Source organism: Myripristis murdjan, chromosome 12, assembly GCF_902150065.1.
Source record: "Myripristis murdjan chromosome 12, fMyrMur1.1, whole genome shotgun sequence".
In the NCBI taxonomy this organism is placed as follows: Eukaryota; Metazoa; Chordata; class Actinopteri; order Holocentriformes; family Holocentridae; genus Myripristis; species Myripristis murdjan.
Genome location: NC_043991.1, coordinates 27,180,323 through 27,195,924, shown reverse-complemented (window position 1 = coordinate 27,195,924; position 15,602 = coordinate 27,180,323). Strand labels below are relative to the sequence as shown.

Genomic DNA, 15,602 nt, shown 5'->3' with positions numbered 1-15,602 from the left:
TTTTTATTCTCAAGACCCCCTGGTGTCATCAGGGCAGCAGGGGATGTGCCACAGCCCTTGACCTCCTCATTAGAGACTCACAAAAAACAAACAAACAACTAAACAGCAAAAACAACCGCAAACAAAGAGGCTTCCAGACAAAAAAAACAAAAACTCTCGCTTTCTTTCTGCAGAGCCTGGTTGTGTGCGATCACGGCATGGACCGTAGTTCCCCTGCTCCAAACAGCAGGAGGCACAACCACAAATATGGCAGATACAAAGGAGGCAGCATGCACAGCCCTACTGGCTGCTCCACTGGCACTGAGGAACTAGAGGGGTTTGTTCATGTGGATTTATTCACTGCAAGAACCACAGCTATATCCCCATATCATCACCCTGCACACATGCACTGACACACACACATACACCACCTAAACATCTGACCATTCAATTTTTCCCTGTTTACCCAATATCATGATACCTGTTTCTCCTCTAATCCTGCACAGCCACCTTCTGACCTTGTTGATCTTTATTCCAGTCCTTATTTCTGAAGAGATTTCTTATGCATTCCAAGAGCAGCAGCTTGTGGATATGGAGTGTAGTCACTTTTACATGAACAAGCTCAGCCTCCAAAGCTTCTCTCAGCCTCGCACATATTTAACACATATTTAGCTTATCATAAAAAAAATAATTCTTAAGTCAAAATTTAGGAGTGTGAATTCTTTGTTTGCTCTTTATGAAGAGTTTTTCTTTCCTCACAAAATTATCAGTTCCACACACACAAAAAAAACTTTCTGACCATTTTGGTGATACATTACAGGTGACCTGTGGAAAGTCATAAAAAAAAACATTCTCATGGTCATCTCCACTTGACTGAAAGGTTGCTGAGTGATTTGTATAACCCTTAAAGACTTTTTTGTTCATTGTTAATTTAAGACAACATGAAGGTGTTATTCTTTGAGGGGATTATTGATACTCCATAAGCACTCTCCGCAGTGTAAACATGACTGAAACATCACACCGTATAGAGCCCTGGTGTAAATATTTCAGATTTTTATGCAGGCATAAAGGCAGATTAAAGCAGTTTACTTGTGCGAATGCCGGAGCTTAAAGGACTAATGAAAGGGATAAATACTCCAGAGGCTTGAAGACTGGTCATCCTGCTAAGCCTAATCACGCCATTAGGAAATCACAACTTTGCAGCTTTCCAGACATACGTCGATTAGTCTTAGACAGTCATCAAAATAAACAAAGAAAAAGCCAAATACCTCCCAAAACCAAGCAAGAAACTTTAGACTGCAAGGCAAATGCAAATTATTCATGCAAAAAGTCTTTCCAGAAAAGAGGCTCTGGAATATAATATGAAAGAAAAAGTCAAAAAAGTTTCTCCCCATGCTTTTTTTCCACTTTAGTCTAAATGGTCCTCGCTTCCACTAACCAGCTGCAGTTTTTCACTGTTCAGCTTTTATTGTGAAATGATCAATGACCAAGTAGAACCAACAAAGTAGATGCAGGTTCTTCTTGTCTTTGTTGAGTGAGCTTTTATTGTGAAATACCTGTGGTGTCACTTAAAATAGCCACCTCTCCCTTATGTCCTGTTACTACAGAGAGTCTTGTGTCCCGGCCCAGGGAAATGCACACTTGATAGAGTGGGCGGTGTTGGCTTATACACTCATACCTGAGGGACTTTCAGGTAGGTCAGAAGGCACTAAGCAGTAAAAATTTGCATAAAAATTTAAAGATAGAGCCTTCAAATGGACTCATTGTCCTCTGCCACTGTGGCCTACAGGCTCTTTCAGTCCCAACCTGGACACGCTCCCTCAGTCACTGTCTGAACCTGAGGAGGCATGCATGAATCACCATGGCCACTTTTGTTGGGAAAAGTCAGTTTACTGTATGCTGTTTCAGAAAATGACACATATCTTTCTTTTTTCAGTTTGTGAATAGTGGCTAATCCACTCAGGGCTCACTCAACTGGGAGAGTCTCTCCATCATCGGGTTTTTATTTGAAGCCATTTGTTCAACACACAAACGCGGTCAGAACCAGGTCACTGAGGTCCTTTGCACTTGGGGCATTATCTTTTGTCACTTTCCGGTGCTGAGTTCATATCAGCTGCAGTCAAGACACCGTGGGCCCAGACAATGGGGTCATTTTCCTCAGTGGAGTTTGTACTCTCAATATCCGATTGGCTTTCTTTGAAGTTAAACAATGCAGGCTGATTTTCTTTTACCAAACTCATTTAAAGCCAAGCTGCATGTACTGTAGCCATATCAAGGGTGGAGATTTCCTAATGTAGTCAGGTCATATCTGCAGAAAGCAGCTGAGCCACTTAGGTTCTCCACAGCTGTCAGTAAAGAAAACAAATGAGAGTGGTTTTAGGAGATGCTAATTTGTGCTGGATCCTTCTCTACCTTCAGTGGTCCACTGATCACTGTGATAGACAGGATAAATATGTTCAGGGGTTACAGTTCCACCATCTAACTTCTTCTAAAACGGTTTAGAAAGATTTATTTTCTCAATTTGATGGAGCTAGGCTAACGACTCCCATAGACTTCAAGTCTTTATGCTAAGCTAACTCAAAATGTTACCTGTACCTAAGCACAGGGCGTACAGAGGTGAAAATGGAATCAAACATCTTGTTTCAGTCTGGGTAATTCGGAAAAGGGGTATTTTACCCAAAACATTGGAGTATCCCTTTGAACATCCTTGTAAATGTATTTTGCTGTATTAACATTTGTTATGAAAAATGGGCATATTATTGAACTATGTGAAATGTACAGTGAAAATCAGAGGTACAGGCATTTGTAAGATATTTCTTAAGTGATTATTTCAAAGAACGTATGGAGTTTATCTCAGGAAGACGTGGGTTCCTGAAACTGAAGAGGAATTTTTATACGGCATGCACCTTTAAGGAGCTACTGCGTTGTGCGCATACGCACGTCTATCAAAACAACGTGAGGGGAGGCTGAATGTAGACGGGGTCAGCCGCCGGTGGAGAGCGAACTAAAACAATGCCTTTTCGGGTAAGAAATGTTGTATTAGTTTTAGCTGACAGTGCTGTTGACGGTTAAAACAGACGTTAATCGTACCGTGTTTCCATGCAACACATCGGCTTGTGTGAGTTAGCTCTCTAGCTAACGGTCCGCTAGCTAACTCAGCTAACGTTAGCCTGGTAATTGATAGCCATCCGCCTAACGTAGGTATTTAACATTTGGACATCCTTAGCTTCGCTTCATTCATGTTAAACCGTAACCAGTGTCAACTGCGATGTGTTTGTGGGCAAAATATGTATGTTTTCAACTTGTGATGCCAAAATCTCTGTCACCCGTGTCCAGGCTTGGAGTGTGTCCGGTGTACCATCAGTGTGATCGCTCAGCGGTGATCAGTCAGCCCGCATCAGCCGCCAGCATCCATATCTGTCCGGCAAGCAGCCAGTGATGGAGACCGTATCTGCATCGGACAGGACAGGAGACTGTCCGCTGGTCTCTGAGGAAATGAAAGGGATCTGTGTGATGCCAGACATGAGTGCCATCAAGACTGAGCAGTCCGTGGGTGCAAGTCCGGAAGACACAAGCACACAAAATGTGGCCATGGGGATTAAGTTCATCCTCCCTAACCGCTTTGACATGAACGTGTGCTCAAGATTTGTCAAGTCGCTCAATGAGGAGGACAGCAAGAACATCCAAGACCAGGTCAACTCTGATCTGGAAGTGGCATCGGTTTTATTCAAAGGTAAGGACCTGGATCTGTCTTTCCCCGACTTTGGATGTTCATCCCTCTTGATGATGTTGTGTGTCCTCTGAAGCTTAGGTCTGCTTGCCACGTAACTGCTCCTCTTGTCTTTCAGCGGAGTGCAACATCCAAACCTCACCTTCACCAGGAATACAAGTGCGTCATGTTTACACACCATCCACGACCAAGCATTTCTCCCCCATCAAGCAATCCACCACACTCACCAATAAACACCGCGGCAATGAGGTCTCCTCCACTCCTCTTCTGGTGCACTGTAAGTTCTTTGAGGTTTTAAGTGCACATTCTAATGTTTTCTGTCATGAACTGGTTATTAGTAAAGCCACAGAAGATGCTAACTGTCATATATGTCCTTGTCAGCATTGTCCATCCACCAGCTGGCAGCCCAAGGAGAAATGGTGTTTCTGGCAAGCAGGATTGAACAAGGTATGTAGCTCTTTAAAGCCATGCAATCCTTTGTGTTGTGGATGGATCATCAAGTGAGAAAACCACAAAGCAAAGTACAGTTCTGTAATTTGAGCTGTACAGTGTTGCTGGAGGAATATGGTACATTGTTAGGTTGGCCTAATAATTACAATCATGTGTCTTTCATCTGCTTTTGACACCCACACTAATAGAACAATAAAAGATGTGATAATAAACATCAGTACAAGAAAAGCATTCTTCTTTGTAGTTGAATATTTTGTTTAGCTGTGCTCATTAAATAATAGAAATGTATGGCGATAGTGACCATTTTGTTTCTTCTTTATTTATCTTCTTCTTTTGTCATAATGACAGAGACTGTGATCAATCTTCAAGATGAAGAGGGCTTCACCCCCCTGATGTGGGCGGCTGCACATGGACAAATAGCTGTTGTCGAGTTCCTGCTCCAAAATGTATGAGCGAACACACCAGAGACAACTAACTTTATCTACAGTTTAAATCCTGTAAAGCAGGATGCATGCATAATATAAACTCAGACCCTGTTATAGGGTTTATTTATTTTGTTTTGATTATCTGTATTGTTCTTCACCTTAGGGTGCTGACCCCAACCTTCTCGCCAAAGGGAGAGAAAGTGCCTTATCCTTGGCTTGCAGCAAGGGATACACTGATATTGTGAAGATGCTCATTGATTGTGGTGTGGATGTCAATGAATATGACTGGGTAAGGCTTAACCCAGGTGTGCACAGCAGACTACCAATTTTATACGATAAGACATACTTAATTGGGATTTTGTCCTTCAAGTCACTGCATCACATAACATTCATCTCCAGACATGCTTAGCAGCATTGCACATGAATGTTAGGGTGGAACGATATGGTGCGATCAATTGCACAGATTTTGCGACTGCAACACAATTGGCAACTCCTGCACCACAATTTTCAAGTGTAACAGCACATGAGCAGTGTCGACACTACATTGTGTATACTCAGAGATGTATCTTAAAAAAGAACATTCATAAACATATTGGTAGGATGAGAGGGAGTTGCCAGGTACAGTGCATTGTTATCTTGAACACTGACTACCTGTAATATAACCCTGGTCTTGGTTTGAAAGCGAGCCCTGTGCATACCTTAACTGTGTGGCCTGATGTAATGCCATGCATGTTGTTTTCAGAATGGAGGTGCCCCTCTTCTGTACGCTGTCCATGGGAATCATGTACGCTGTGTTGAAATCCTGTTAGGTGAGCATTCATTTTATTCTCATAAGTAACACCACACAAATGTCAAATATCAATTAAATATCAATATCAATGCAGTAATTACACATTCATATATGTTTGTTTTCAGAAAGTGGTGCTGATCCTACAATTGAGTCAGATTCTGGATTCAATGCAATGGACATGGCTGTGGCTATGGGCCATCGGAATGGTATGTATAAAAGATAAATGAGGGAAATCCTTCAATTGTATCTAGATTTTTGTCTTACCTTAAACTTAATGTGCTATAAGAGACCTTTCATGTCTGGGGGTTACAGCCATTTCTCATGACCCCCCTCTTCTGCAGTAAATATGTGTTGTAGTTCAGTTATTTAAGACAAAGCCATGACTTCTTGTGAAAAGAAAAAGATGTACAAAAGTTGAAGACATTATAATACATTTGTATGGTAGATGTTTGCCTGTTTCTATCCCATCAGTCATCTCACAGCCCCTTGAGGGTCGTGACCCCACACTGCCAAAGCAGTTTAGACTTCTTTGGAAACACATGAGAGTTTGCACTGTAGTTGGATCTGATAAGGAAATAAAATAAATTAACATGCTAGATTTCACTTTGTTCCTTAGCATTGTGTTCCAAATGTTTTTTTGTTTGTTTGTTTGTTTGTTTGTTTGTTTGTTTGTTTTGTTTTGTTTTGTTTTGTTTTTTGTAGGTCACATTCTTACTTTTTACTTTTTCTTAAGTTTACCTGGGTTGATCCATAACTTTTGAAACTGGGATCCAAATGCTTCCTTTGAGAGTGGACTTGGGATGTCTCAAAAACTCAACAATAAACTAAAGAATAAACATTATAGTTACCAGTATAAGTTACTAGTATAATCTTGTAACCATGTGTACACAGGAAGGCATTGCAATCTTGAATTTTATTATCATTATTTTGCCAAAGAATACCATAGAAGTCGTGTATTCACTGAAATGTGTTTGTTTAGTTCAACAGGTGATGGAGGCACACTTACTGAAGTTGTTAATGGGAATCAGAGAGTGAGCGGTGAAGTCTGCAGATGCTAGTGAAATACTGGAGGCACAGCTGAGTGGTCAGAGCTACACCGGACTGTGGACAATCATGTAGCATGCCCACACTGTACTTCAGAGGCATTACTTGATGTTTGTATCATATTGTCAGCAAGACTGGATACAGATGCACAAGAGTGCGGCGTGGATTTTCAATTTGATATTTAATAATGTTCATTCACGCTACTTTGTTACCTTGCACTTTTTAAATTTCTGTGTTGAGTGTGGAGTACCCAACTATAGCAGGACGGACTGACCGCAGGCAGATTTTTAAGAGCAGTAATCAAGAATGTAAGTATGGCAAATGTGCAGATATTCATTACAACCCACATGTACTCAGCACTCCACTTGTGCCATGTGTAAGGTGCACATTCTTTTATCACTTTCCACTCTTCCCATAAAGGAACTAGATATTTCAGGATTGTTTTTCATTTAACTGTCAACTTGTAACTTGAAAAATTCAGTTTCTGTCTGTCTGTATTATGGATACACATTCTCACCTCCCCAAACACAGGCACAACCTCATTTTAAAGACTGCAATTGGTTGGTTGAAGATAATAACCTTTTAAGATTGGCATAGGCATCACACAAAATGCATTGCTCTTGTGAATCTTCCATGCTGGTCGTAGATCCTGAAGATTTTGTGTTGATTGTATTGTGTTTATTTATTTCAGTAATTTAGACATTGCATGTTGGTGCGTGACAGGGATTGTTAAAAAGCCTGTGTCATTTTTCTTGTTTGTTCATATTGTGATACTAACTTCTAATAACTGTGTTGTGAATTTAAAAGAACCTCACAAGACTGAACTGTCCCATCAAGTTGTCTTGTTTGCCATTGTATGAGTGCGTTTGTGTTTTATACCAGTGAATCCAAGTGGTGCATCAGGAGCTAACCTATACTGGCCTCTGTGTTAGTCATTTTGTAGGGGCATTATGTCATTTATCTGGTTGCAAATCAAAAGGGTCATACCACTGTTATTGATAATGACTGAAATGAAACTGTTGAGTTGTTTGATTAAAACATGCAAACACTCTTGCAACTGTATTTACAGCTTCAACAGCGTCACATTTGTGTTTAGAATGAAATGTCTCTTCATAGCTGCAGTGGCGGTTACAATTACCTACTAACAAAAATACTTAATTTAAAATGCATTTTATCCGTAAGTTGCAGTGAACAAAGTCCTGTGCTTCAATGATCTACTGAGAAACCAATAGTCTGATGATTTTGTAACTGAGATGTATGCAACCAAAAAATTTGCTCTATCAACTAAAGGTTAACTAACTTATCAGTGGGAATTGAAAGAACAGATGAATTACAGTAATTGCTGACAGTAGCAAAGGTTTATTCCAGATATTGCAGTTGTGGCTGCAGAGAGTCCACGTTCAGTAACATGGAGGAAACACGTACAGCAGGAGCTTTAGACACCACATTTGACACTCCATCTCTCACTCAGGCTGGACACAAAATCAACAGAGCACAAAGCATTTGAAGAGTCTGGAGACAAATAATCTAGAGGTGGAAGAAGTACTGAAACACTGCTACCTCAGTTGAATTTTACTGAAGTCTGTTACCTATCTAGAAAATTACCCCAAAATAATTCACTAAAGAGTACTCAAACACGTTACTTTTGAGTGAAGACTGTTGTTCAGATGTTTCCCATACTACAAATCAACCCCACCCTGTAGTTTCTGTCTACTTGGGTGCTAGAGGACTTTTAACTGTGTAACCTTCCACCTCTTCAAATATAAGAAAAAAAAAAAAAGAAACATCTTGTGCCCCGCATGGTCCTGTCAAGTTTCGACGCTCGAGGGAGTCCCGTTTCCTTTAGTTTGCTTCATCCTTGGAAGCCTCGTCAAAATTTTCCACCAGATCTGAAACAATAAAAGATTGGGTGGTAAGTTTAACGAGTCGGGGGGAAAAAAGGCATACCCGTCTGCACAAATGACTCTTCCAAGCGCGAGAACACAGCTCAGGAAAAGTGTGTTTATCTGAAACGTGATACCAGGTGTAATGTAATCCCAATTCTCTGCTCATCTCTTCCACTCCTATAAAGATGGAGATGTGCTCAGCATATGGGGGGCCTCACAACTGCAGAAAGCAGCTGTAAAAATTGTGGCATCTAGGATCAAAAGGCTGGCCTCAATTGCTTGATGAAACGTGAGAAATCTGCCCTACCAATTTTTGTCTGAGGGTCGAGGGTTAAAATGGAAACAATTCAAAAGGTCTGAATATACATGTCCCTTTAGTGGAGGAACAAAAAAGAAACTTAACTCCAGTAATAACACGATGGCAATGGCCGTTAACCCTGTGCCATCATGCTCCAGCGGCCCCTCCTGCTGAATACATATGTAATCGTTTGCTGCATTAATGAAAACTTGGGTTACAGGGAGAGAGTCCTGGGAAAAGCTGGGATAATTGTAATGGCAACCTCATGTGTTTGGGCCATTTTCTCCACAAAGAAAAGCAAACTGGGTTTTAAGAACTTATAAACAATGAACACAAGTTTCAAACACCAAAGCCCTCACCACACCATCATCTAAAGTCACTGATGGATCCCCTCAGTGTGACCCCTTTTCCAAGCCAAAAGAAAGCAAACCTGCCTCGCTTATTTAACTGAGAAAAAATACATGTGCACATACAGACCTAACTTGACTTAGACAATTACATAAATAAAGACGATGTAGAGGAGTATTTCCAGCCAATCCACACAGGGCGAAGGAACAGATTGAAAAACTTTTTTTTTTTTCAACCACTGTTAATCATTCTTGTTTAAAATAAATGTGACACTTACCAAAATTTTCTCAAGTCCTAAATTCTTGACTGCCTTGTTAATAATGGTAATTTCCCCATTTTAAATACATTATTTGATTATCTTGAATAAAAGCGCGCATTACTGTCCATATATGATTGAAGACAGCATGGTTGTCAGCAAAATGAGGGATGTGAGCGCTCACCTGGAACTTCGTCTTCTTCTTCCTCTACTGTTGCAATCGGTGCTTTTCCATCTGTAGCTGTGGGAATGGAAGAAGGCAGTGAGAAGCTTGCAGGAAATGTGAAGGTAAGAACCTTCTATTGCAGGTATTGTGTGAAACAGAAAATACAAGAGGGGTCAAAACATCTGTGTATACGACCAAACACTATTTATCATTTATCAAAAACTTTCAGCAAATTTTAAGTCAAATTATTCTCAAATTAGATTATATTTTCCCCACTAATGTAAGTCAAATCTAGTTTGTCAGTATAAGGGTAAAATTTCTCCATATTTGGCATGTCCACTTTGGCCCTAATCGCAGTTTGCAATCTGTCTGGAAGCAGAATTTGAGATTCCACATTATTTTAGCACCCATTTAGAGCACAGCGTGTGTTGTGATGTTACACTAAGTTTCAGCTATTCCCTTTTCAGTATTCCTAAACACTTGAGTTGGGGTTGAGGTCTGGTGGAGGTGGAGAAAAAGTCATGTAAGTCAGCACTCCTGCTCTTCAGGTATGCCTTTCAAAGCTTCAGTACATTCGTATGGTCATCTTCCTACTGGAAAGTGAATCCTCTTATGCACTGATTTAAAGCTGCAAGAGATGGCATGCCTCTGCAGCATTAACTGGCTCTTCATTTTGGTTAAGTGTGCTGTTGATCCTGTGCAAGGCACCAAATCCACACACATGAATATTTCCACCACCCTGTTTGACTGTATATTTTGTGCATCCCTATAAGTTCAGACTGATTAAAGTAAACCAGACTTTCTCCCATTCTGTCTTAGTGAGATTTTAATATTGTTTGGCCTGTGCTAAATGTTTAGACATGTTCTGTCATCAAAGCAGTGTTTTGGAAACCGCTACTCTGTCAGTTAAGGCCACAGTTCACCAACTGTGTTTTGACTGTGCTTTTAACTTCAGCAAGATGTTCAGTTGTTTTTGTCTCTTTGTATGCGGAGGCTATTTTGTCTGTTGAAGACATGTTAGGTCTTCACATTGTGTGGTAACAAGGTCTGACTGGATTTCCTTTAGCCAAAAATGACAAAAAAGAAGAAAAAAAAAAAAAATACTCTTCAGTGTGTGTTGTACTGCCACTCGAGAAACTTTCAGTTTACAGTTTTTTAGCACTCAACAAAGCGGTACTGAAGTGCTTCCTATGCTCTTTTGATATTGTTACTACTAACAGGAAAATATTTGCCAGCAGAAGTCCTTGCTCAAAGTTAAATTTAGTTCTCTGGTTTTAGTTGGTGAACAATTAAAACAATTCAGATTTTATCAGGCATAGAGCATAAATATTTGAATGAAAAATGTAGTATGACATTTAAGTAAACCTTACCAAATGGTATGCAAATGAGATATTAATATGTATGATGTCAGTGGAGGTTCTGTCATCCCGGTCATGGTTTTCCACATAGAGTTGAATCAAGGGCAACTGAACTTGTTTATTTGTCCTCGATTTAACTCTATATAGATATTAAGACATACTGCTGTTTAATATAAGTGTTTCTTAAGGATCTCATTGTATAGTGTTTTGATAAATACTGAATACAAACAAGTGTTGGTCGTGGACACAGCCGTTTGGAGCCCACTGTGTTTGCTACAGGGCACTTCAGCAAGTGAGGCGCTCGTGCACACTGACCCTGTTTGGGCAGGGCCTCTGCCAGCCTCCTCAGGCTGGTCAGGCTGTCGGCTCCCAGCTGGTTCAGGATGCCAGGCAGCATCTCTGTCAGCTGCTTGGTCTCGGCGTGGCCGGTGATAGTGAAGGTGTTGGCTGCGAGGGAGGCCTGTACTTTGGGATTGTTGAAGTGGATGACAGTTCCCTGATTTGTGAACATGTTAACCTGTAAGAGACAGAGTTGTTCCTGTTGAAGCAGCAGATGGTCTTGCGACAAAGGAAGCGTCTTTAAACACAGTGTAACAAAATGCAGATGAGGCCTTAAGTAATTTTGCAGCCTACCTCTTCAATGCCAGAAATATTGTTCACGCCGAGTTTCTTTAAGGAGAACTGAAGTTTCTTGTCATCTGCGGTTGCTGTTCTGTGTACAACCTTCTTCTTTCTGCGAGCGCTCCCCTATGGAACATTAACACAAAGATGATAGTGTGTGTAAACTCTCATTTTTTAACAAACCAGTCAGTGCATTCTCTTCTTTGTCCAAAAACAAATGTGGCCCACAGCACATTTTTAAATGGCCCATAAAATGATTCTTGCCTTGGTATTTAGATCTTCATGGACTTTTTCATGTTTTCTGTTTACTGTTGCTAAACACGTTCTAGAAGAAATAATGGTGGAGTGTTGTTTTTTTTTTCTTCCATGTGAGTTTTATAAATCCTCATTCACTGTGACATCTTGCAACCTGGTTACTTCTCTTATGTAACTATGCGGTACCTTTGGCTCCAATCAACAGTGCACGGCTCTGATGAATTAAAACTATGTGAATGAATGCTTTCTATTGCATAAATATTAAAATTTAAGCAGTAACTATTACATAGTCAGGGTAGTTAATGTGTTTGTCATCCTGTTCCTAAACCCTAGAGAGTCATGTATTTCAGCCTGGTAACAGCAGAGATGGCTGGGGCCTGTACAGACTATGAGGCATTTCATGTCAACTGCAGTGAGACTTCAACTTTGTCAGCTACCTTTCCACCGATGCGGACTTGTGCCTGAAGTTTAGCAAGTTTTTCTTGATTCATAATTGCTTCTTTCATCTGTAAAAAAGTAAAAAAACATCACATTAAGGTCAACAACACAATTAATCCACGTCACAACATAAATGTATATATTGTGTTAGTCAAATCTGTAAGTATTTAACATGTACAGTGATATTATATCTCATCAACAATGCAAGCAGCCAGTAACATGGATTACAATGCAAAAATGGGTGACAACAGTGTAGACAACAGTATCAAGACAGTTGTATACACAATGAATAGTTTACAATATTATTTGTGGTTACTGAAAATAATACACACTGGGCCAGAGCAAAGAAACCATGATGTAAAGTGTACAGTGGACCTATGCTTGCAAAGTAATGCCAGTTAGAGATACACACAGGAGTGCCACATTGTTCTGAGAAGCTCTTTCAAAAACATGGGGAAAAAGCAACACGCAGTAATAGCAGTATTATTACAAAAAAGAATATTTTACAATCATTAAATATATTAAACTATAAGACAACGATATTACCATACAATCCCTCCCCAAATTAAAAATAATAAAAAGAAAGTGTTTTTTTTTTTTTGGTTGTCTGTTTTTTTACAAGGTGAAATAAAACCTTTTGAAATAAAAGTCCTACTGTCCACGGACCCTTGGGTTTCATGGAGTTAAAAACTGGGGGAGACAGAGTGATCACTTCTAAAAGTGGAGGGACATGTTCCCTCTGCCTGCCATTTGACCAAATGAACCCACTGAAACGTCTCAGTAAATTTACAGTTCAACACCCATATTAAATAAGCCACAACAAACAGAACCTTTTCTCCTTATTTGACTCCATGTGCACGCATTTACCTGCTGTAATCACAATCAACAGGATCATAAAAAAAAAAAAAAAAAACTAAAAATGACTGGGCCAAGTTGCAGAAATAAATTACAGCAGTAACTGCCATGCATGACCAGCTGAAAAAATCTTCATCACTGAAACCAATACCTGTTTAATGAAATGTTAGTTAGCAAGCTTGTAAATATCACAGTAGATCTTTCTACGTTATATCTACTGCCTAAACAACTCATATTTCATAAAGCATCTTGGGCTGTTTTCTAGCTCCCCGCTGGGCTGATTAGTGGAATGTAAAGTGACTCAAGGCCTGGGCTGAGTCAACAGGGAAGTCAGCCCTGCCGGAGCCAGCCTGGAAGGAGGTTGGGAAAGTAGTGAATCACTAAAATCTTATTAGTCTGCCTCCAAAGCTGACATTCAGTCAATATAATCAACCCAGGAAGAGTCTAACCCCTATTTTTATCAGATAAACAAAATTTGACTAATTCCCTGCCTTATAACGTGCACTATGAAGCTACATGAAGGCAGAGTGCTATATGAACAAACCTATGCTGGGACAACCCTAGGATATTTGATTATGACACTGAAAGGAGGCTGCAATGTAAATTAGCATTTCTATCAGCCTCAGATTATCTCTGTGAAACCAGCCAGGAGAGGTGACCTGCCACAGGCTTGGTAGCCTTGCCAGGTTACTCTACAGCACCAGGAGGTGGGATCAGTGTTTCTGAGGTTTCTTATAGTAACAACGACCTGTTTCTGGAAAGCGTCCTATGATGCTTTCATTTCAGAATGACACTTAGATTACCTTACAAAAAAAAAAAAAAAAAAAAAAAAAAAAAAAAAAAAAAAAACTAATTAAGGTTGAAGATGGAGACTACTAGAAGCAGAGTCATGCAGCTAGATTAAGACAATAAATTCAGAATGAGTACATCTTGCCTATTAACAGATTATTGCAGGAGATATGAGCCACACACACACACACACACACACACACACACACACACACACACACACACACATAGCAGGAGGAAGAGGAGAGGCAGGCGTGGTGTGGGTGTGGTGGCCGGCGGTCAGAGCATGTATTGACAGTGATAAGCAGACAGCACCAGGAGCTGTCAGGGTCAGAGCCACAGGGCTGCAGATAATTAATGTTAGCAAACGACAGCTAGAAAATCATTAGCCTCGACGGCACTGACACCAGCAAGCAAATAAACAACCTCTGGTTGTGAGGAACAAAACACGTCTCGAACACAACAATCCTCGTTTTGTCGGCTTAAGTTGTGTATATTGGCTTACTAGCTAGTTTGCCAAACCACTGGACCAGTTTTACTCGAGTATGAAGCTAAACTTGTAGGCTAACTTTAGCCACTTAGCTAACAGACAGCAGATCGGTGTGAACGGCCTGTCACTCAGCCTCTGGCGCGGCTCGCTCAGCACACACAGCCTTCAGCAGCTCCAAACACCACAAAATATCAGCCATCCGCCGAGCAGGGCTCTCGTTTACCTCTTGTCGTGGGATCAGGGGGGGACAGTGCAGGGAAGAAGGTCTTTACAGCTCCTCTCTGTCCTGTAAACTAACTGCATACACATGCGGGGAGCAAGATGGAAGCGAAAGGGACGAAGGAAGTGACGTATGAGGAAAAAGAAGACGGTGCAGCTCAGCCTCACGCTCTCTCTCTCTCTCTCTCTCTCTCTCTCTCTCTATCACATCATCACATTATCAAAGTATGTATGTATGTATGTATATGTGTGTGTGTGTGTGTGTGTGTGTGTGTGGGTGGGTGTGTGTGTGTGTGTGTGTGGCAGGGCTATGACAGGGCTTGGTGATATATCAATATTTGATGTGGTTACTTGCTCATCACATTATCATAGTTAAAAAAAAAAAAAAACATTGAGCATAGATATATGATATATGTTTTTTTTTTTTTTTTTTTTTAAACTACAGGAAAGCTAATGGAGTTACTAAAGTTAACAAGTATCATCATTAAGCCAACATGAATACTGTGACCAAATTTTAAGTCAATAATTTTTTTTTTTTTTTTTTTTTTTGAGATATTATTGTACAAGATTGAAAATTTAAGCTGGTCGTGGCACTAGAGATTAATACAGATTTCATCCTCTAGGGAACTTGAATGTTGTGACAAAATCTCACAGCAATCCACTATATGGAGCTGGAGATAACTACTCCACTGCAATACTGACATTTTGACCTGCTGGTGGCACTAGAAATAATGTCATGGTCACCAGAAGCAGCATGAATGGTGTCACAAATTTTCATGGTAATGCAAAATAAATAGATAAATAAATAAATAAATACACTTTGAGCTTTAGTTTAGTGTGTGATATTAGCAATTTGGCCTGCTGGTGGCGCAAGAGGAAAGGTGTCAGGGTCACCAGAATTGACAAGTATCATGCTCCAGGCCAGTGGTCCTAAACCTTTTTGGTGCCAAGGACCCCCAAATGAATCCACATCAGGCTGTGGGCCTGTATTTGATTAGATGTCGTCTCAGGGATCTCCATCTGATAATATGCACATATTCCACAACTGTCTGTGCTATAGATTGGCACATTAACAGTGAGGAGTGGGAAACAGATGAGCTGAACAGTCATTTTTATAGATTCTCTCATTGGGCTAACTGCTAGTCAATGAAATAATAGAGAATAGGGAATATTTTAATAATATTTTTCAATGTGAGGAAATCCAC

The 15,602-nt window shown here is 40.3% G+C and overlaps 2 protein-coding genes across 2 annotated transcripts; one reads left to right on the top strand and one right to left on the bottom strand.

The window, feature by feature from the left end:
- Window positions 1–2,904: 2,904 nt before the first annotated feature.
- Window positions 2,905–7,480, top strand: ankra2 (ankyrin repeat, family A (RFXANK-like), 2). Its single transcript, XM_030065179.1, has 9 exons — window positions 2,905–3,003; window positions 3,316–3,712; window positions 3,828–3,986; window positions 4,091–4,156; window positions 4,508–4,605; window positions 4,748–4,873; window positions 5,327–5,393; window positions 5,500–5,580; window positions 6,354–7,480. Exons 2-9 carry the CDS (start codon window positions 3,418–3,420, stop codon window positions 6,407–6,409), a joined length of 948 nt encoding a protein of 315 aa, XP_029921039.1. The 5' UTR covers window positions 2,905–3,003; window positions 3,316–3,417; the 3' UTR covers window positions 6,410–7,480.
- Window positions 7,481–7,759: 279 nt separating this feature from the next.
- Window positions 7,760–14,528, bottom strand: btf3 (basic transcription factor 3). The gene is made up of 6 exons (XM_030065180.1): window positions 14,402–14,528; window positions 12,044–12,112; window positions 11,364–11,477; window positions 11,046–11,247; window positions 9,391–9,447; window positions 7,760–8,307 (listed from the first exon to the last, which is right to left on the bottom strand). The coding sequence occupies exons 2-6, from the start codon at window positions 12,110–12,112 to the stop codon at window positions 8,261–8,263; spliced, it is 489 nt and encodes a 162-aa protein (XP_029921040.1). The 5' UTR covers window positions 14,402–14,528; the 3' UTR covers window positions 7,760–8,260.
- Between the last annotated feature and the right edge of the window lie 1,074 nt (window positions 14,529–15,602).